The sequence below is a fragment of the Megascapheus bottae genome, chromosome 6 (genome assembly GCF_031878675.1).
Source record: "Megascapheus bottae isolate mThoBot1 chromosome 6, mThoBot2.hap1, whole genome shotgun sequence".
Classification (NCBI taxonomy): domain Eukaryota; kingdom Metazoa; phylum Chordata; class Mammalia; order Rodentia; family Geomyidae; genus Megascapheus; species Megascapheus bottae.
The window spans coordinates 18,671,513-18,694,351 of record NC_143514.1 but is presented as its reverse complement, the minus strand read 5'-3'; the positions used below and the strand labels follow the sequence as shown (position 1 = coordinate 18,694,351).

Genomic DNA, 22,839 nt, shown 5'->3' with positions numbered 1-22,839 from the left:
GAAGCTGTGGCTCAAGTGGTAGGACACCAGTCTTGAGCAGAAAAAGTTAAGCGACAGAAATTGAGCTTCTGTTCTCCCACAGAGGCAAGTAGAGCCTCCAGCTGGAAAGTCAGCAGTCCAGAAGAGCGTGGAGACTTAACTCAGATAGACTGAGGTGTGCAGGCACCTGAGTTTCTAAGGGGCATGGAAAGTGGGGTGGGAGTAAAATCAGCCCCTGGTTCACTGTGCAAGCTGCCTTTCTTTGATCCAAATAGTGAGGCTGTAGGAATGTGAATTCTGGTCCTGAATTACAAATGGGAGTAGCCTGTTCTTTTGTCTCCTTGCCCTGCTTTGTTATCCTAGAGCTACAGCCTAGAGAACCTGCTTGGGGCCCCCAGCTGGCAGAGCAGGCTAGAAAGCCACGCACTTGACAGGGTTTCCAGAAGCAAGATCCACAGGATCAGCCCCCAATGGAAATTAAGCCACGTGGCTTTTTTTTTTTTTTCTTTTTTTCCCCTTAGCACCAAGCTCCAGCAGGCCCAGGGAAGGGGACTAAGGGGCTGAGATGAGCTGAAGAATCAGCGATGACAACTCAGATCACACTCTCAACTCTCAACCTCCCAAAGAGACACAAGTACAAAGCCACCTAGAGGCAGAGCTTCCGCATGGCCTTGCTCTCTTATTCTCCCCTCCCCTCCTGGGTCCTTCCGCCTGCCAGGATAGAACAGGTATAATCATGTCCCCCACCCTACCTTCTGGGACCAAGCAAAGATGAAAGGGATCATCTACAAGAATTACTTTTACCTGCTAGGAGAGGTGCTAGCCTGACCTAAGGTGTTATTAAGAATGGAGGACTGTAGATTGCAGATGAAAGGCAGCATATGAATAAAGAGCTGGAACACTACCTTCCCCAGGGAGAGGGTACCTGCTTACTGTGGCCCGAGGAGACTCCTGGGAAGGACAGAAGGTTCTTCTGGTGGTCTCCCTGCCCCCAACACACACTGGTTATCTGCAGGCTTTAGAGTTGCAGCAGGGAGCAGCTTACAGTGGTTTACCCACTTAAGCACAACTGTATAAAAATCACTAAGCTCTTGAACCTTGGGGTCCCTTTGGAGCTAGGAGCCTCCCACCCTCTCCGTGGAGCTCATTTATGGAAACATAAATGCTAGGAGGCTTTGGGCGAATTCTGGTTTCTAAGCTACTCCTTCCCACTGTTTTAGGGAGCAGTAAACTTACAGAAGATCCTGGCCCTACTGCTGTTTGCCTGTGTATAAGACTCAGTTGTTTTTGTTTTCCTACCAATATTGGAGCTTGGATTCAAGGCCTGAGTGCTGTCCCTTAGTGTTTTTTGTTACAAGTTGCCACTCTACCACTTGAGCCATAGCTTCACTTCTGGCCTTTTGCTGGTTAATTGGAGATAAAAGCCTCTCAAGTTTTCCTGCCCAAGCTGACTTCAAACCTTGATCCTCACATCTCAGCCTCCTGAGTTTTACAGGATTATAGACATGTGCACAAAATGCCTGGCAAGACTGCATGTTTGTACTCCTCCTTGAGCCATTACCAAATCTAATACTGCCTTCAACTACCAAACATGCTTAATGGAGCCTTATTTGGAAGGGAAGGCAAGACCTCAGTCCTAGAGAGAATGGGCAGAGACAGGGTTGGAGCCTGGGAAGAAGATGAGGACGTCTTCTACCCTCCCCAGAGATGCTTTATTACATGGCTTCATCAGTTATTGGTAAGGAGACAGGAATGCCTGCATGGCACATGGCAGCCAGTTCCCCTTGGCTGTGCAGTCAGGTGGGGAAGGGCGAGGAGTGGGGCTTGGCCTTCCTGCTTCGGGGCAGGCTTGAGAACCCAGCTAACAGAAAGGAGGTCTGGTAGGCTGGGATGAAGGGATGCTCAGGCCTCAGTGACCTTCATGCTCTGCAGCTGGTTTTCCAGGGTGACTTCTTTTGCTGCCGCTTTCTTTTTGTTGCCCTCATGTTGCTTCTTCTGCTTCTTGGATGGCTCCTGGTCAATGGGTGCAGGCTTTACAAAGGGGATCAGTTCTTGGAGTCCTGTGAGAGAAGAGCCGACCATGTGAGCTAGCGTGTCCCACAGAATCAAAGCACAACCATCTCAGGGAAGCGTGCAACAAGACAACAATCTCTTTGGAAAAAGGAGTCAACAACCATCAGAAATGCTTGCTTATTTATTCTTTTCTCTCCCCATCTGAATTATAGCAGAATTTGAATATTACACTATACTGGCCACTTTCTCTTTTTTCCTTGCACTGTCCAGCATCAGAGGTCAGGCAGAATTTTGGGAGATCATCTCATAAGATAGCATCACATACTCTGCAAAGGTGTAAGGAAAGGAGAGAAGAGGGAGAGGGGCTGAGCTAGGAACTGTACCTGGTGGCATGAACTCCTTCAACTTCTCAGGCACAGTGATGCCCTTCTCGGTCTGGTAGTTCTCCAGGATGGCGCAGATGGTGCGGGTGGTGGCACACATCGTAGCATTGAGCATGTGGACAAATTCCACCTGGGAAGAGAGGGTCCCAAGGGAAGTCAAACTCCACCCCAGCCAAGCGGGGTGCATCCAGCCAGAACTCTCCCAGCTACTAATACCCCAGTGAAAACGATGGCTTCTATCCATCTTCAGCTTTTAAAAACTAGAATCGTTTGGTATTAATGCCTATTGGATAACTCCAAAGATTCTTCATGCCTGCATGCGTGACAAATGGTGGGTCTAGTGTTTTGAGAGTTGGCGAGAAGGAAGAAATCATCATTGTGGTCCCTCCTTTTAATCCATGCCAAACCCAATATACAAGAGATCAGGGTCTGGACTGGGTTTGAGAGATGAGCTTACAACCCGACCTTCTTGGGCGAAAAGAAGGAAGACACTGCCTCCAACTTGTTCTGTGTAGATAAACGGAGATTATTCTTTCTCTAGAGTTAAGGAAAACAAAGCCAGAAAGAGAAAAGCTTGAATTACCTTGTAGAAGAGAGCTAGAATCAGGATTCTATCTGTAAGAACCCAGTCCTAGATGGGCACTAGAAGCTCATGCCTGTAATCCTTACTATTCAGGAGGCTGAGGTCTAAGGATCTCAGCTTGGAGCCAGCCTAGGCAACCAAGTCTGTGAGACTCTTTATCTCCCATTAACCAGCAAAAAGCTGGAAGTAGAGATGTCACCCAAGTGGTAGATTGCCAGCCGTGAGCAAGAAACTATGGGACAGTGTCCAAGCTTTAGTTCAAACTACTACTGGCACACATATACACCAACAAAATAAGTAAAGAACCCAGTCTTGACTCAATGAAGTTATTTCTGGATTCTCTTTTGGGTCCAGATTGCATGGAGAATTTCCTGTGGTTCTGGGAACTAACATGCTTCAGGGCTGAGGAGCTGGTGCCCCAAGTGAAGGCCCACTGCCCACATCCCCACATCTACCTTGTCCATCATCTTCTTAGTCTGCCCATATCGGATTCGGAGCCTGCGAGCCTGATAATCCGTGCAATTAGAACAGGAGACCAACTCACGGAAAGCACCCGAGCCTGGAAACCAGGCCTCTAGGTCGAGCTTCTTACTAGCAGCATGATTCAAAGAGCCTGTAAGGAAAAAGCCCTAGAATTCAGGAAGGAGGGATGGTATTTCAGGTCACCCTCCAGTAGCATGAAGAATTCTTTCCTTCACTTCCTCTAGCGGCACTAAGAGGTCTCATTCCCACTGCTCCCAAGGGAGCAGGCGATGGGCGGGTCAGGAGCATGGGGAAGGTGTGGGACTGCAGGCTAGCTCTGTGTGGGGTGGCTCAGCTGGTGAGGTGGTGTTGGGGATATACAGGAAAGGCAGGTGGAGGAGATGAGGGGGGTCTCCTACCTGAGACAATATTCACAATGTGGTAAGGGATCCCCAAAGACTGGTAGAACTCTTCTGCAGTGGTAATCATCTCTTCAAACATTTCCCATGACTTGTTGTCATGGGGCGATGCATACACGAACTGTTCAATCTACAGAGAGGCCAGAGCGGTGCAGGTGAATAAACGAGAGGACTGAAGTAGAGACCAAGAACCAACATGGTTTTTTGTGGGGGTTTTTTTGGTGCCAGTCTTGGGACTTTAACTCAGGGCATGGGTGCTATCTCAAAGCTTTGTACACAAGGCTAGGGCTCTACCACTTGAGCCACAGCTCCACTTCCAGCTTTTGATTGTGTGTATGTGTGGTTAATTGGAGATTCATGGACTTCCTTACCCCTGTTAGCTCTGAACCCTGATCCTCAAATCTCAAGACTGCTGAGAAGCTAGGATTACAGGTGTGAGTCACCAGTGGCCGGCTAAGAACAATGGACTTTCTAGAGAGCCACCAGAGCACTTGATGCCAAGGGCTTTACATATGTTGGCTGGTTCGATCCTTGTTCATTCTAGAGTGAGTACCATGATCACTATGCTCCTTTGACAGAGGTGGAAACAGCACAGAGAAGTTAGGCAACTCATTCATGGTTACACAGCCAGTAAGTGGTGGAGGTGGAATTACAATTCAGGCAGCCTGGTTCCAGTCTGTGTTCAAGGTCACTCTGCCATGTGCTTCCTGGGTTCTTCCTCACAGACAGAGCTGTGGGAATGACAGGAAAAGCTGGAGACACTTCTGTGAGTCCTGTCACTTCTGGAGCTGTCTGCACAGGTGGTGGATGGAGTCTACTCTTGACTCTGATCTTCTACTCACCTTCTCAAACTGATGGACTCGGAATATCCCACGGGTATCACGGCCATGGGAGCCCACCTCCTGGCGGAAGCAGGTGGACAGGCCGGCATACTTGATGGGTAGGTCTTCTGGCCTCAGCCATTCGTCCCGGTGGAGTGCGGCAATGGGCTGCTCTGAGGTGGCAATCAGGTATTTCTCATCGTAGGAGTTATCGTCAGACTTTTCACTGCCTTTGCCAATGACCTGCAGGAGGAAGGGGCCATGCTGGTTAAGACTGAGGGAGGACTTCCGCCTATCTAGACACAAGTGAAGAATTTCCTCCCATCCCTGCTGGAGAGCGGGGAGGGGATGCTAAAGAAAGCAGTGGTCTGTCCCAAATGAGATTCCTGGCTGGGTGAAGTTTTTAAACATGTATAGAGGCTAATATAAGGAGAATGTTCAAGACCAGCCAAGGCAAAATGTTAGTGAAACCTCATTCAACAAAAAAGCTGGGTATGGTGGCAAATACCTTTAATTACAACTACTTAAGAGGATTAAGGTCCAGATTAGCTCAGGTAAATGAGACCCAATGGGTGCTGGTGGCTTATGCCCATAATCTAGCTACTTAGGAGACTGAAATCTGAGGATTACAGTTCAAAGCTAGCTCAGGCCATGTCATTCTTATCTGCAATTAATCAGCAAAAAACAAAACAAAACAAAACCCACAAACAGAACTGTGACTCAAGTCGTAGAATGCCAGCCTTGCATGAAAAAGCTAAGAGACAGTGCCCAGGCCCAAAGTTCAAGCCCCAGTACCAGCATAAAAACAAAAACACAAACAAAACATGAGACTCTGCCCAAAAAATAACTGAAGTAAAAAGAGTTGGGAGTACAGCTCTAATAGCAGAGTAGCCTATTTAGCAAGTGTGAGGCACTGAGTTTAAAAAAACAAAACAAAACAAAAAAGCAAAAAGAAATCCCTGACAGAGATCACACAAATGTAAATTAAAATATATAACACAATTATATTAGTGGAAATAGGAACGCACCTAGTCAACACATGCTTGTGAGACATTTATTAAGGGTAAGTCATTCTGCCAATGCTGGGCAAAAGAGAGCCTGCTTTCTGTATTTAAGTCAATCCAGTGGCAGTCCTATTTCCACAATGTGCTTGGATATTCAGGTAAAAATAATAATCTTTAAAAAAACAATAACAGACCCAAGGGTTGTGAAATGGTAGAATGCTTGCCCGGGGTATGAGGGCCCTGGGGTTAAACCCAGTACCACAAAAGTGGGTGAGTGAGTAAAGAAAGAAGATGAACGTCAAGGACAGGAACATGCAGAGACATTCTAGAAATTCCGAGGGCTGGACAGACTGGGTTAAGACCTTGTCTCTCAAAAAAAAAAAAAAGTTTGCATTTTTAGCTGAAAGTGCTAAATACCACAGACAAGGAGCATGGCAGAATACTGTTGGGAGAGGCTTGCTCTGTGCCACTGAGGCAAAAACTCAGCCTCCTATGCTGACCTGCGCCACTTACCTTATAAAGTTCTTCGTCAAACTGACTGAGCTGTGCCACCTCCTGCATGACCTCTTTCCTCATGAAAAAGGGAGTATAAATGGGGGTGTAGCCTCGGCTTCCCAAGGTGCGGAGGGCATACTGGATGAGAGCCTGTTCCAGGAACACCAGGACCCCCTAAAGGAGCAGAGACACAGCACTGGGTGAGTGGGTCCTGTCACCATCTTCACCCCGCACAACAGACACTCAGTGGTATCTAGGCAATGGGTAGGAACACACTGCAGGCCAATGAAGACTATATACTGCTACAACTACTAGAATATTCCACCACCAAAGCCCAGCAGTCCATCACCAGGATCCCATTCAGAGAATTCTCTTTAAGATACCCCAGTAAGGCAAATGCATTATTCATCCAGGGCACATGAGGATTTCCTGTGCTAAGTCTGAAACTACTAGACTTATTTGTAAACGTAGAGCACACTTAAGTATATGGTGTTTCCGAAATTATTTCACCACATCCTTCTGGAAGTTTTCCCTGAATTCATGTGCCTACTGTAATCTGTGTCTGCTGCCTCCACTTCCCTGATCTCAAAACACTTGGGCATACTCAGACCACAAGCTTATTACACTGGGTTTTGATTCTTTGTTACTTGTCTGACTGTCCAATTACACTGAGCTCCTCAAAGGCAGAGACTGTTCTGATTCAGTCAGCAAAGCGTATTCATTATAGAGGATCACTGAGTGCCTTTTGTTCTATGGAATCTGGATAAGCACTCTCTTGCCTTAGAAGGAGAATTGCATCTAATTGCTACACATTTGCAGACAAGCAGGCAGCACAAGTGGCAGATTTGTGGGCCTCTTTAAGTATGATTATGATTTTATGCTTTCCTTTTTTATTCCTTTCTTTATCCCACTGGTTGCCAACTCTTACCTTCAGGAAGTATCCCCGACTACCAGCCACAATGGCCCCCTTTTCGCCTTCAAAGCCATCCACCATCACCACAAGGTCCACGTGAGAGTACTTCTTCCTAACTGTACAATCGCCCCAAATCCTCTCTACTTTGTTATCTGCATCCTAAGGAAACAAAACCAGAAACTCACAGGATTTCTTAATTCTACCACGTCCATCTTCCCCAAACTTCATACATAAATAACAGAGCTTTGTGAGACCATGGCTTAAACTGAGCAGCAACTTTTAATCCCTGTGTATAGAGATGAGGGAATTTGATCAACCAGAAAATACTGAATTATTAAGTCCCAGATACAGTTTTAGCCAGAAAACTAGGAATCATGATTTTTCTAAGAAATTAGCAGCATTCACTTGCTTTTTGTTGTTTTGTGTTTCAGCTGTTTTGTTTTGTTTTTTTAACCCTTTTAAATGACTCCTCAAAAATCCTGTCTAAGGTCAAGCCACCCAGACAATCAGCCATTGCCTGGGGTACAGAGGAGAATGTAGAGGATTTTTTTTCCAGGCTCCCATTGGTCTTAGGGCCACATGAAGGCGGGCTCAGGGCCATGACCCCCGAGTCTGCAAAGACTCTGAGGCCTCCCTCACACCCAGCCAGCAGTGAGTTTAATGTTCACAAGGGAATGAATGAAAAGAGGCACAGATGGGCCCAGCCTCGGCTGGGGTGTCTGGGAACAAAGACTGGGCTCAGAGCAGCTTTGTGTAGGGGAAGCTCCCGCTCAGCAGGAAACTTTTATCATGCAGATTTCCCTTCAACCTGCAGCTTCTCAGTGGGGTGTGGGTGAGGGAGGGGGTTAGGCTGATTTAACAGATCCCTCCCACAGGACCCACTGCTACCAGGGGCAACACACAGTGGAGGACAGCAGCCCCATTTAGAAGCGATTTCTGTGCCAGGAGTCCCCTCCTATCTGCTGTCTCCACCACTTCCCAATCAGGCAAGCATCTGACTTCTGCAATGCTCAATTGGTGGGCAGAGGGAACACACAAAGAGTTTGCTCTGACACCCAGGACCAGTCACACAGCTCTCCTCAGGGCCCCATCCCTACAAGCCATGTCCCTGGCAGACAGGGAGGAAGGCAGCCTTTGCCCTGGTGGGGCACCCACACTTACCTCATCATTACTAATGGGCACAGAAGGGTGTAGAAGGTTCCCGATCTCTCTGAGATTCTCAAAGCGCTCTGCCTCCAGCTTTATCCGCTCAGCATCACACTTCAGGATGGCTTCATCGATGAGAAGTCGGACTTTTTTGATTTGTGAGACTTTCAGGGTCTGTAGATAACCAGGCCAGACTCACACCCAGGCCACCATAATTGGGTAGGTGCAGCAGGAAGCTGCTGGTGCCCTAGCCCTGTCCTCTATGACAGATACACAATCATATATATCATTTTCTTTTTCTGTTTTTGTTTTTTTTTTTTCCATAGGGCTGGGATTGAAGCCAGGGCCTCCAACATGCTATATAAGTGCTCTCCCATTCAGTTACATCTTTAGCCTGGGAGTAGATTTTTAAAAATCAGCAATGTGGTGTGTTATACCTAAAATCCCACCACATGGGACAAGACAGATAATTGCCAAGGTCTACATAGGGAGGCATTATCTTAAAAAAAAAAGGAAAGCATGGAGCCAGGGATGTGGCCTAGTAGTAGAGTGCCTGCCTAGCATGCATGAAGCCCTGGGTTTGATTCCTCAGTACCACATATAGGGAAAAAGCCAGAAATGGTAGAGTACTAGCCTTGAGAAAGCCCAAGGACAGTGCTTAGGCCCTGAGTTCAAGCCTCAGGAATTGGAAAAAAAGAAAAAAGCAAAACAAAATAAAGAAATGAGATTTATTTCACAGGGATTTGTATGGTCTTGTCCCACAAATCTATGGAGCTTTCTTTTGGGGGTACCTCAGACAGAGATGAGTAGATTTTGGGTTATTCTTGCTGCTGCTATACATCCCAGGTTTGTTTGTTATTGTTTTGAGACAAAGTCTTACTATGTAGCCCGAAGAAGTCTCAAAACATCACAACCCTCTTGCATTAATCTCCTACATCCTAGGATTATAAGCAGGTATCAACAGGTCCAGAATCCTAAAAGTTGTTCTTTTGTTGTTTCCTCTGATTCCAGGGTTTGAACTCAGGGTCTTGCTTGACTAGATTGTTTGGGGCTGGTATTCTATGACCACTTAAAACACATCTGTTGTTGTTGTTTTGCTGGTTAATTGGACATGAAATCTCACAGATTTTTCTACCAAGGTAGGCTTCGAACTTCAATTCTCCATATCTCAGCCCAAGAGTATTTAGGATTATAGAGGTTAGACACCAGCACCCTGTTTCCTAGGAGTTTAATACAGTGACTCTAGAGAACTTTTCCTTAATTTTCACTAGTAATTTTTTTTATTACACCAATTTAGCACTTATTCCAGGAAGATCATAATTTGTCTTAACCTACTTTGTAATCCTTATTGTAGAAGTCTCCAACTGTAACTGGATTGGAAGCCCTGAGCAGGTTGGGCTGGACAGGAATAGGCTAGCAATGTGATCCTTCAAGCATACTTTGCTTTTTGGTTCATACTCTTACTACATGTTAAGGATTTCAAAACAAGAGTTCAGTGACAAAAACATGAGAAACTTACTGCCCACTGTGATTAATAATTTACTCAATTATAGTATACTGAGAAAGTGACAAAAACCACACACAGTTTGGCTCCTTTATTTTTCTGTTCCTCAACTTTTCTATTTCTTCTATGTATGTGTAACAAGCACTCTACTGTACAGTATAGTAAGGGCCCAGGCTGGAAATTCAAAGCTCCACATTGTTGTGTGAAGCAACACCTGCTGTCTAGGGATGAAGTTAAGACGAAAGAACAAGAGCTGGGCTAAGCAAAAGACAGCAACTTACTGCTAAAGTGTCTGCAGTGAGGTCATCAAAATTTAACACATTCTCTGGAACAGATTCATCTTCTCCCACTGGCTCTTTTTTCTGCAGGAATAAAAAAGGAGAATCCAATTAAATTAAGACAATATCTGAGATTATTTTATGAAGTGGACATCAGATTAATATATATCACATAAACTGATCACAGAATGCCCCATATGAAATTGAAACATGAAGAAAATGGAAAGATAGAAATTAAAGTTTCAACACTCATTCTACCACTTCTTCGCTTTTGACCTTGGCTAACTCAATTAATGTTAGGGTGACAGAGGAAACACCATGAGCATAAGAATGGCTTTTCCTACACAAAGGTCAGTCATGGAAATCAAGAGAGAATATATTTGAAATGGCTATGAACTCTGAACTTCTGGAGAAAGGCCCCGAGGGTGGATCTGTCTACACACTGGGAACAATCCCAGCACTGAGGTGAAGAGAAAAATGGATGGAATGACAGACTATGGGGAGCCAAGGAAAATACATGAGAGAATCCACAACTAAGCACAATCAATGCTACATGACAACCTGGCAGGAGTATTGTCAGGACTCCTTTTCTTCCCTCTGGTTTCTCTTTGTGTTTTTTTGGTAATGTTTTGCCTAAGCCTCATTTCTAATCCTTACAACTAAGCAGGGTCATTTTAAGAAGACAAGTTAAGGGCATGGGTGAGATGGTGTGGGAGTGTGTGTATGGGAGGGAGAGTAGGAGGTTGGAAGTTTGAACAGGCAGTTTAAGATGAGAGGCAGTCCTGGAGTTTGGCCTAGTGGTAGAGTGCTTGCCTAGCATGTACGAAGACCTGGGTTCTATTCCTCAGTACCATATATATAGAAAAAAGCTGGAAGTAGTGCTGAGGCTCAAGTGGTAAAACTCTAGCCTTGAGAAAGTCCAAGGACAGCGCTTGGGCCCTGAGCTCAAGCTAGGACTGGCAATAAACAAACAAACGAACAAACAAACAAATAATAAAATGAGAGGGGCCAGAAGTTTGGCCTAGTGGTAGAGAGCTTGCCTAGCATGTCTGAAGACCTGGGTTCGATTCCTCACTACCACATACATAGAATAAAATAAAATAAAATGAGAGGCAAAAGCAAAAGAATAGAGTTCAAGTTCAGCACAGGGCTACATAGTGAGTGTTAGGCCAACTGGACTACACAGTAAGGTCCTGTCATTAATCAAAGGTCCTTATAACTAGGTATATTATACCATGACAAAACACGCCGTGGCTCTAAGTGATAGAGCAGTATCCTCGAGGAAAGCTCAGGGACAGCACCAAGGCCCTAGGTTCAAGCCCCATAGCCAACCAAACAAAAATCGAAAAGGTTTAGTCTCTGCTAAGCATGTATACATAAAAGTAGAGAAATCATGTTCAAGTCAGACACTGTACCTCATGCCTGTAAATCTTAACTACTCGGGAAGATGAAATCTGAGTCTTAAGGTTCCAAGTCAGCCTAGGCAAATAAATTCAAGAGACTCTTGTCTTCAATTAACTAGCAAAAAAAAGCCTGAAGCAGAGATGTGGCTCAAGTGGTGGAATGCCCATCTTAAGCCCCAAAGCTAAACAAGAGCCTGAAGCCCTAAATTCAAGTCTCAATTTTAGCATGTGCACACATACACCAAAAAATAACACAAAACCTTCAGCAACAAAGAATAAGGGCTTAGACTTGTAGATTAGAGGTACACTGTTTACCTAGTGTGTGGGGGACCCTATGTTTATTTGGTCACAGGACCCAACAAAGCAAAAAATGAACAAATGGAAAGGAATGGTCAACAAATACAGTCATGAGGCTCATTGTACATATGTGATACGAGTGGGGGGGTGGGAGAGACTGATGGAAGGAATGACTGTGACTACTCATAAATGGTCACTGTGCTCATAAATGGATATGTTAAAATTGTAAACCCCTTGTACAACTGTTTGAAGACTTTAAACCCCTCCCTTTTCCCTTAAGAGAAGACTAATAAATAAACATACTACCTCCACTCTAGGTTTGTAGCAAAAGTAAAAATCAAAATGAGGTATAGATGTCTAGGAAAGTACTAGAACACTTCCCAGTGCCATACATGTAAAAGGACTATCACTACCAATTTAATAGTGGGCAAAACTGAACAGGCCCCGCAGTAAAGCCAGACCTAAGAAGGTCTGCCAACCTACTGTTATCAAAAACACCCAGCCTTCTGAGTGAGGTAGCGCACACGTGTAGTGCCAACACTCCCAGCTCTGAGGCAAGAGGATCAGGAGCTCCAGGCTACACAGTGAGACTATCTCAACTACCACCACCACCAAAACAAACACTGGGCTACTATTGGTATACATTTCCCAAAGGTGTCATAGGATTGCTAACTGGCAAATGGTTAAGCAACTTGAGTACCACAGGAAGAAAACTTAATTCTCATTGAACTAAAATTTGGTTCCATTGCTAGAAAGATACAGACTCTTATGAAGTAGAAGGTGGGCTTTGTATTATATTCTTTATTGGTTCTGGCTCCAAATTTTCCTTTTGTTTTGTTTCAGGATTTATAGCTTAAAAACTATCTAGAATGCTGAATTCAATTCTTAAAAACTATCTAGAATGCTGAAAACAATTCATTCGTTCATTCATTCATTTAGTGGTACTGAGGACTAAACCTGGGGCCTCACAAGCTTGCTAGACAAGTGTTCCACTACCTGAGCCACACTTCCACTGTTTTTGAGACAGGGTCTCACTATGTAGTTTAGGCTGGTCTTGAACTCTCAGTCTGGAAGGCTTGGTGCTGGGATCACAGTTGGATGCATCTCACTAATATATTTTCTTATGAAGTGGCTAAAGGGAAAATGAACAAAGAATTCATGATGAGTCTGCTCAAGTTCTCAAGGCTGTTGCTTAGTTCTCTTACCTTCATTTTCTCTCCAATTGTCTTGCTGCATAAGTTCTTCAGTTTGTTCAAGTTGTCAGCTTGAAATCTGCCTAAGAATAAAGAAAGGAAGAATATCCAGAGATGCACAGAATTCAGCTACTCCTCCCCATGGCTCTTCATGCCTGCTGTTGTTTGGACAAGCGTTCCCAGAGGACCCCAGGCTTAATCCCCAGCCTAGAACTACTGGACGGTGATGGAACCTTTAAGAAGCAGGTAAGGCAGGAGGTCTTAGGTCACAGGGCTATGCTGTGGAAAGGATAGTAGAAATCTATCCCATTCTCTCTCCCTCTCCTCTTCCCCCCAACTCCCCTATTTTTGTCGTAGGTATTAAAATGCCTAGTCATTGTCCCTGTAAGTTAGCATTGTACCACTTGAGCCACAGCACCACTTCCAACTTTTTTCTGTGATTCATCCCCTCTCTCTCTCTCTCTCTCTCTCTCTCTCTCTCTCTCTCTCTCCCTCCCTCCCTCCCTCCCTCCCTCCCTCCCTCCCTCCCTCCCTCTCTCTCTCTCTCTCTCTCTCTCTCCCCCTCTCCCTCCCCCCCCCCTCTCTCTCTCTCTCTCTCTCTCTCTGCTTCCTTGTCACCAAGAGGTAAGTAGCTTCCCCCTCCAAACCCTCTTGCTGTGATTTACTGGCTCACCAAGGGCCCAACAGCAACAGGAACAACCAATATGAACTAGGCCCCCCAAACTGTGAGCCAAAGCAAACCTTTCACAAAAGAAGTGGTTCATGTCAAGTGCTAATAGAAAGCTGACTAGCAAGTTGGGCGCTGGTGGCTCAAGCCTGTAATCCTAGCTATTTGGGAGGCAGAGGTCTGAGGATAGCAGTTCAAAGGCAGCCCAGGCAGGAAAGTCCATAGGACACTCATCTCTAATAAATGACTTGGAAAAAGCTGGATGTGGTTCAAGTATTGAGCACTACTTAGAGCAAAAAAGAAGCTCAGGGATAGCACCTAGGCCTATAGTTCAAGGCCCAGGACCCACCCATAGGCACACACAGAGCTAACTAACAAAGTTTGATCTCAGCTTAAAGTCAAAACGTAGGCAGAATTGCTTCATAGAGTAGAAAAATCTTAAGGGTTTTAGAGTTAGCTGACACACACTGTTGACAACAGTTAGGAGATCCCCAGTAGTTGGTGAAAAGGAAAAGGTCTTTCTTAAGCTGAAATTTTAAAATGGGCTAGGGGAAAAAGGCTCAAGTGTGAGGCCCTGAGTTCGAACCCCTGTAATAATAAGAAAAAAATACAAGTATCATAACCCATATACCACTGTGCAGCAACATAATGAAAAATTTTAACGATACACTCATATACCTATTTTTTTTTGCCAGTCCTGGGCTTGAGCTCAGGGCCTGAGCACTGTCCTTGGACTTTCTCAAGGCTAGAGCTCTACCACTTGAGCCTCAGCACCATTTCCAGCTTTTTTCTATGCATGTGGTACCAAGGAATCAAACCTGGGTCTTCGTGCATGCTAGGCAAGCACTCTACCACTACACCAAACTCCCGGCCCCCACTCATATAACTATAACCTGACCAATTATGTTTAAATTTACTCAAATGATATTGGAATCTAGAAAGAGGCCAAGGAGGAAAGGGAAAGTGATAGAGCGGATAAGATTGAGTGGTATATATTACAAACATGTATAGAGATGTAACAATAAAATCTCCCTCTGCATAACTAAGGCACTTGATTTTTGGCCAGTCCTGGGGCTTGAATTCAGAGCCTAGGCACTATCCTTAGGCTTTCTCCCACTTGAGCCACAGCATCATTTCTGGCTTTTTCTGGGTATGTGGTACCAAGGAATTGAACCCAGGGCTTTGTGCATCCTAGGCAAGCATTCTACCACTATGCCACATTCCCAGTCCCGTTTTATTTCTTTTAAATTTAAAGAAAGAGAGCACCATATTTCTATATCACCAGGCTAGAAATGATTAAGTATTCCCTTTGTTGTGACATAACACTCATCTGGCAGCTTTGATAAAAATTCCCTATATAATATGGGTTTTTTTTTTTTTGGCGGGGGTGGGGGAAGATGATATACTAATCAGCTAGGATATTGGTCCAAATTAACGTATCATCAGTCTAATTCTGATTTGCAAACATTGGATTACATTTGGGAGCAATATGGTAAAAATCAAGTTTTTAAGAGGTCAAATTGATAACTAAAGTAAGACAAAACACACAGGTACTATCTTAGGTTTTGCCAATAAACTCAGATCTTTGATGTCTCTTTGAACGTTAGCAAAAAAAAAAGATATACCTATTTTCCCTCATTCATTTGTAAACAGGGACAAAAATTAATGGTGGTTTTCAGGAACTAGAAGAGTAGGGAAAAAGAGAATGTAACTGGAAAGAGATAGCAAGAAAGGGCCTATAGCCAGGGTGTGGTGGTAGTGGTGATAAAATTCCATAGAAACACATACACATACACATACACACACACACACACACACATTAAAATATGTTAGGTTTGTGCAGTGCAGTAGTGTTTCAGGGTCTTGAACTCTCTCTTGGTTGGCTTTTCCCACTCAAGGCTAGTGCTCTACCACTTGAGCCATAACTCCACTTCTGGACTTTTGCTAACTAATTGGACATAAGAGTCTCATGTCCTTTTCTGCCTTGGGCTGGCTTTGAACCACAACCCTCAAATCTCAGCTTCTGGAGTAGTTAGACTCACAGGTATTAGCTTTGGCATTCACTATTTTATCATCAAAGATGCTATCTATAGATTATTTATTTTTGCCAGTCCTGATCAGTGTCCTTGGGCTTTCTCAAAGCTAGAGTTCTATCACTTGAGCTATGGCACCACTTTCAACCTTTTGTATGTATGTGGTGCACTCTACCAGTAGGCCAAACTCCTGGCCCCGGATTTTTTTTTTTTTTTTTTTTTTACTGAATACCATTTACTAGATTTAAAAAGTTCCCTCTACTCCTAGTATGCTGTATGCTGTTCTTATCATGAGTTATTGGCTATCCATATGAGAGGAAAAAATAAAAAATAGGGCCGGGAGTTTGGCCTAATGGTAGAGTGCTTGCTTAGCGTGTACGAAGGCCTGGGTTCAATTCCTTCGTACCACATACATAGAAAAAAAAGCTGGAAGTGGTGCTGAGGCTCAAGTGGTATAGTTCTAGCCTTCACAAAAGTTCAAGGACAGAGCTCAGGCCTTGAGTTCAAGCCTCACGACTGACAAAAAAAAAAACAAACCCCCAAACCAACACCCTTTAATCCCTAGCTTATACAAGGTGAAACGAAACATATACCTAAATGTGAAACCAATCTGCTTGTGATTGGCTAGTTTCAATAGAGTAAAATGTATTAACATATGGTGATTTTGAAATAAGATTAACTCTGCTATCTCTTCAACAGTCCCTTTTGAAAAGAAATCATTTTGAAATAAAACTTTACATTTCAAATATCCTTTTTTTTTTATCCCAAAGCAGTTTTTCTTTTCCTTAAAAAGAGCCAAACTACCAGGCCAAGTAGGAACTTTTAAACAACACACTTGTGTGTGTGTGTTGTGTACAGTACTGGGGCTTGGACTCAGGGTCTGGGCGCTGTCCCTTAGCTTTTTTGCTCAAGGCTGGTGCTCTAGCACTTAAGCAACAGCTCCACTTCTGTTTTTTTGGTAGTTAATTGGCAATAGAACTCTCATGGTAGCTCATGCCTGTAAATCCTAGCTACTCAGGAGGCTGAGATTTGAGGATCATGGTTCAACGCCAGCCTGGGCACTAAAGACTATGAGACTCTTATCTCCAATTAATCAAGGGTATGGTGGTAGCCTTGAGCTGAAAAGCTCTGGGACAACACCCAGATCCAAGGGTAGGGCAGTGGCCTTCAGCTTCCGTAGCGCTCAGAGACAGTGCCTAGGCCTAGAGTCCAAGCCCCATGGACCCACACAAAAAGAACTCTCATGGATTTTCCTGCCTGTTGTAGTTTTGAATCACGATCCTCAGATCTCAGCCTCTTGGGTAGCTAGGTGTGAACCACTGATGGCCCCTAAACATTCTATTTTTTTAGAGTAACTACAAACAAATGCACATCTACGTGCTTGGCAGCCTTCTTAGTCTGTCACAATCCTCAGATCTCAGCCTCTTAGGTAGATAGGTGTGAGTCACTGATGGCCCCAAAACATTCTATTTTTTAGAATAACTACAAATACACAACTACATGCTTGGCAGCCATCTTAATCTGTCAGACCCAGGACACGAGATTGCTACTCCTAGACTTTAAACTGCATTCCAGAGAGATTTCCTGCCTGGACTGAGCCTAACCCAGAGGGGGTATGTGCAACAGTGCAACAAAGATAAGGGTTTGCTTTAAGGCATTTATAGTAAAGGTTAACAGAAAACAGAACTTGAAGTAAAGGTAAGAAGAAATCTCATTCAGGACAAAATTTGAGGTAGGATAGAATTCCTGTGGCCAGCAGCAACTTCCAAGAAACTCAGAACTCTTGGGGCTTCGGGAGTACAGCCAACACAAATATGCCCAAATGTGGCTTTGTTATGCTGCTCTGAATAGTAAAGAAAAAACTGCAGCTCAATGAGTTGTGGTAATCTCCAGTGTAGTAGTAGGTTAGGTTAGACTCCTGTATTCCCAGTGGAGCCCTTGAGGTACCTTACATAATCTCCACAGCTTAAATGCTCTGCACACACACACAACCTCTCCACACAGCCCACAAGTCTTTATTTCAGTGCTATAAGTTGGAATTATATGTACATCTGGGATGTACGTATAAGTTAAATAAAACAATTATAAGAGCTGGGTGGTTCATGGTTCATGCCTGTAGTCCTAGCTATTCAGGAGGCTGAGATCTGAGGATCACAGTTAAAAGCCAGCAGGGGCACAAAAAACCCATGAGACCCTTAACTCTAATAAATTGCCAGAAAACAGGAAGTGGCTCTGTGTCTCAAGCAGTTGAGTGCTAGCCTTGAGCTGAAGAGCTCAGGGACAACCCGCGCCCAGGCCCAGAGTTCAAGCCCCATGACTGACCAAAAAAAAAAAGGGGGGGTGGGAGTTTGGCCTAGTGGTAGAGTGCTAGCCTAGCATGCACGAACACCCGGGATTGACTCCATGGTACCACATACATAGAAAAAAGCAGGAAGTGGTGCTGAGGCTCAAGTGGTAGAGCTCTGTTCTTGAGAAAGTAGTCCACGGACAGTGCGCAGGCCCTGAGCTCAAGAGGCCACTGCTATGAACTAGGCTTTGCACATGGTCCCAACAAACCAGACTAGAAATCAAAATGGAGTCATTCATGCTAAAGTTCTAGACTTTTCCAGGAAACAAAAAAAGGGACAGGTTTTCCAAATACATTAGTTTCAATATGCATGTCAATGACATTTCCTTAAAAATAAAAAAATAAATTGAAGTGGATGGAACTGGTTCACTCCAAGAATCCTAGCTACTCAGGAAGCTAAGATACAGACTTTTCTGCACAGGTAAGAAAGTCCCTTTCTCCAATAACCAAAAACCACCAAAGCCAGAAGTAGACAAATAATAATGGTTCCAAAACCATGTCCCCAGGCCTATTTTAGGCAGGGTCTCCATATGTAGCTCAGGATGGTCTTGAACTCAGGTTTCCTCCTACCTTCATGTCTGCTCAGAGTATTTTTAGCCTAAATAAAACATACAGTGATTTCATTTCCACCACAATTCAAAATCTTCAGATTCAAGGATGGACTCTTACAAACTATCACATTAGAGTGCCTCATATTAACGGAGTCGGACACAACTCCAATTAAACATTTTTATTTGGTGCCCAAGACCCTTACAATTTCTTCACAAAAATCCATCACACTTCTGGGTGCCAAATGCCTGTGCCATCCAACCATAAACCTAGTTCTCAACTCTATTTGAAACTGATTTTAAGGGGGAAGGGTCAAAGGAGAGTGATAGACAAGGTGAATCTGAACATATGGAAATTTCACAACAAACTCTCCTAATGTATATTAATTTAAAAAATCATTGCGGGGGGGGGGAAGAACCTGGTTCTCAGTTGATTACGGACCTATTGCATCAGACAAAACGAATCACATGTGTCTGACAACATCCGGCCAACTGGTGAGCACTCCGGCTAATCTAGACGGATTGAGAAGCAGAGGATTCTAAGGTTTTATTTAGCGTTATGAAAGATGCACTGATCAGTTCCAAGTTTTTGCCCGACTCTACCAAAACTTCCACACACACACACACACACACACAAATAATAATCAAACAACCTCAGCAATTACAGGCTTCTTTTTTTCTCGGCTCACAGTCTCCCTCCCCTCCCGTCGGTCTGATCTGCCACGGGAAAGACTTCTGAATCATCGGTCAGAAAGATGGCCTTCTCCAAAGCTGCAGGACCGCTGCCTTTGACCAAGAGCAGCCTCCAAAGTCCCCAAATGCTTCCAAGACGGTGGCATAAACTAAACTGTGCTACGGACGCGGCTCGGTCCGAGACAGGCAACTTCAGATCCTATCCCCACAGAGAGGCTAAGATGGCCTAGCAAAAGATGACAGAGATGAGTGATGGGACCCAGAATGCCCGGGCAGCTCCCACCTGGGTACCCCGGGGTGGAGAAGCAGGCCTGACAGCTCCCCGGGCGCGTGCGCCCTGCGCCTCCCCGCCGGCCCGGCCCGGCGCGGCGCACGGAGCACGCGCAGAAGGGGCTACGCGCAGCCCGAGCGGAGGGCAAAGCCGGACGCCTCCCGGCGTCAGACTGTAAGGGAGACAGGCAAACCCTGGGAGCCACCAGAGCCCGAGAGGGAGCATGGTAAAGCGCAGAAGCTGTGACCTCTGCAACGGTGACTCGACTGGCAGGGCGAAGCAGAGGGCTACCTCGCGCATCCTGGTACTTACATCGCCGCCACTCACTGTCTGCCTTCACCAGCTGGTCCACTAGTCTCGGGTCTTTGAAGCGCTTCTCCTGCGTCTCTCGAATGAGGGCTGGGTCCCCTCCTTTATCCACCCGAAACAAATCCAGATCCAGCACCATCTTCGCTTCTTCCGGACCAACACTCACAGAAGGGAGGATAGGACCACAGCAGCCAGCCCGTGACCGCCGTACTGCGCATGTGAGCTGAACTGTTCTCTCTGCGCACGCGCAGTGTGGCCGTGGTGGGCGGGGTGTAGACGGGAGGGGCGTGGCCTTCTGCCTGCTGATTGCTCCCAACTCTGCTTTAAACTATTGCCGGTGCTGCTGATCATCCTCTGAAATTGTGGGTTCCTCCACTTTCTCCTGTCGCAGGGCCTTATCTAGCCTAGGCTAGATTCATGACTTGATAGTTAGAGCCTTCTTTAGATGCCGGTTTTTATTTTTCCCCAACTACTGCCCCCATTTATTTATTTTTTTAGACAGGGTCTATGTAGTGCAGTCTGGCCTCAAACTGTAATCTTCCTGTCTCAGCCTACTGCGTGCTGGGATTACAGGTGTTTAACACATCACCAGTGACCTCTATTTTGTTATCGGAGTACGGTTACAATTTTGTTGACAGGGTTACCTCAACTCAAGACTTCTACTCTCAGGGGCCTGAGTGTGGGCTAGTGATAGAGTGCTTGCTTAGCATGTACAAAGCCCTAGATTCAAGACTTCTCTCTTCCTTCAAAGCTTGAATAGCTTTTTAAATCTGATACTAGGTAAATCAGGTCGTCCTTTGACCAATCTTTAAAATAACAGAGTTGGGAAAGCCCAGCTCCCCAAAGTACATAATAATATCAGATTTGAAAGTAATACAAGGTATTGGGGTCTTGGGTGTATTTGAAAGTCTCTGGAACAAAGACTTTATCATATATTGTATAAAATTCTTATGTCTGTGAAAGAATGCAATAGGGCCAGGCACTGGTGTCTTATGTCTGTAATCTTAGCTACTAGGAGACTGAGATCTGAGGATAGTGGTTCAAAACTAGCCCAGGCAGAAAAGTTCCCCTCAGTTCAAGCCCCAGAACTGGCAAAAGAAAAGAAAAAAATAGCACCAGGAAGTAGAGGTTGGCTCAAGTAGTAGAATGCCAGCCTTGAGTGAAAAAGTCAAGCAAGAACACAAGGCCCCACTCAGGAGGCTGAGATCTGAGAATTGCAGTTCAAAGCCAGACAGGAACTAGGAAGTCCATGAGACTCTTATCTCCAATTAATCACCAGAAAACCGGAAGTGGTGCTGTGACTCAAGGGGTGGGGTGGTAGCCTTGAGCTGAAGAGCTCAGGGACAATGCCCAGGCCCAGAGTTCAAGTCCCACGACTGACAAAAACAAACAAACAAAAAGCACAAGGCCCTGAGTTCAAGCTCCAGCACCAGCACACAAAGACATTCACTCACACATACACACAAAGATAGCATGAGGTAAGGATTCTATTTTCTGATTGAGCCAGTGTTTGCCAAAACAAGATGATTAGAGATGTCTATACCCTATTGCCTAGAACCATATGCTGCCAAGAAATACCTATTGTCTCATATATACTATATATATATACATGCACAGTGTATATGTATATGTATAATATGTGATGTATGTGTCTCTATATATGTTTGCAGGCTGGGTGCTAATGGCTCATGTCTGTAACCCCAGATACTTGGGAGGCTAAGAGCTGAATATCTATGTTTATGACCAAGTCCCACAGGAAAATCCATGAGACTTTTTATCTCTGATTAATCAGCAGAAATTGGGAAATAGACCTGTGGCTCAAGTGGCAGCATTTCAGCCTTGGGCACAAAAGCTAAGGAACAGCACCCAGGCCCTGAGTTCAAGTCCCAAATCTTACTATTAGCAGAGAGAGAGGAGAGAGAGAGAGAGAGAGAGAGAGAGAGAGAGAGAGAGAGAGAGAGAGAGAGAGAGAGAGAGAGAGAGGGAGAGAGAGAGAGAGATCCTTATGTGCAGACTATGAGATGGTCAACTTTACCAGTATGAACATATGTACCAAGGATGATAGTGCATGCCTGTAATCCCAGTTATTCAGGAGGTAGAGGTGGGAGGATCTTGGGCTAACACCAGCCTGGGTAAAGTTAAGGAAAGACTACCGGAAAAACTAAAAACAAAAGGGCTGGGAACATGACTCAAGTGATAGAATATTGGCCTAGTGAATCTGAGGCCCTAGTATTGCAAAATCATTGAAGCAACTCAGCAACTATAACAATAAATGAATTTAAATGTATTTCTGATAAGAGTTTAAATCCACTTGGACATGTCATTTTTGTTATCCCTTGTTAACTCTCCTAAGAGTGGTTCTTGGGTGTTATTTCTGACGATTCAGGGGTTTAAGGACCCTTTACTAGGAAGCAGTGAGTAATCATATCTCTCTCCGTTTCTTTTCCTTTTTTCCTCACTGCCTGTTTCTTCCTTCTTTTCTCCTTCCCTTCTTTTCCCTGTGCCTCTCCATCTCCCCTTCCTAAGTAGCTGGGATTATGGAGATGGCCAGTTTCACCAGTGAGAAGGAATTGTTGATGTTCCTTGAATATCTGGCAAATTATCCACAAAGTTTTGTGTTTATCTCTCTTTGTCATGTTTGTCTGTGGTTCACAATGAAATACCTTCTTAATAGTTTTAAGTACAAATCCTCAGTGACTTCTTCTCTGGCCACTACTTTGTCAGTGACCAGAAAACCTTTTAAATTATCTACACATTGCAGCTGGGCACAGGTGGCTCATACCTGTAATCCTAGCTACTCAGGAGGCTGAGGTCTAAAAATCATGACCTAGACTGGGCAGAAAAGTCCCTAAGACTCATCTCCAATTAACAAAAGAAAAGAAAGAAGGGGGAAATAAACGGAAGTAGAGCTTTGATTCAAGCTGTAGAGTACTAGCCTTGAGTAAAACAGCTCAGGGGCAGTGCCCACCCAGCCCCTGAGTTCACACGTGTGCACGTGTGCGCGTGTGTGAAATTATTCACACATTTACATCTCATACATATAATTGCAATGTTGGTGATCTGCAGCCTGCACAGTGC

General features: G+C 44.7%; 1 protein-coding gene across 2 annotated transcripts; it reads right to left on the bottom strand.

The window, feature by feature from the left end:
- Positions 1-1,673: 1,673 nt before the first annotated feature.
- Sars1 (seryl-tRNA synthetase 1) lies at positions 1,674-19,971 on the bottom strand. 2 transcript variants are annotated; one of them, XM_090334339.1, is made up of 12 exons: positions 19,765-19,971; positions 12,906-12,976; positions 10,004-10,084; positions 8,234-8,392; positions 7,088-7,231; positions 6,178-6,333; positions 4,682-4,903; positions 3,840-3,969; positions 3,414-3,571; positions 2,841-2,912; positions 2,376-2,505; positions 1,674-2,039 (listed from the first exon to the last, which is right to left on the bottom strand). In XM_090334339.1, exons 1-12 carry the CDS (start codon positions 19,898-19,900, stop codon positions 1,882-1,884), a joined length of 1,617 nt encoding a protein of 538 aa, XP_090190465.1. In that variant the 5' UTR covers positions 19,901-19,971; the 3' UTR covers positions 1,674-1,881. The 2 variants fall into 2 exon arrangements, with proteins under 2 accessions (XP_090190465.1, XP_090190464.1); XM_090334338.1 differs by lacking the exon at positions 2,841-2,912.
- Between the last annotated feature and the right edge of the window lie 2,868 nt (positions 19,972-22,839).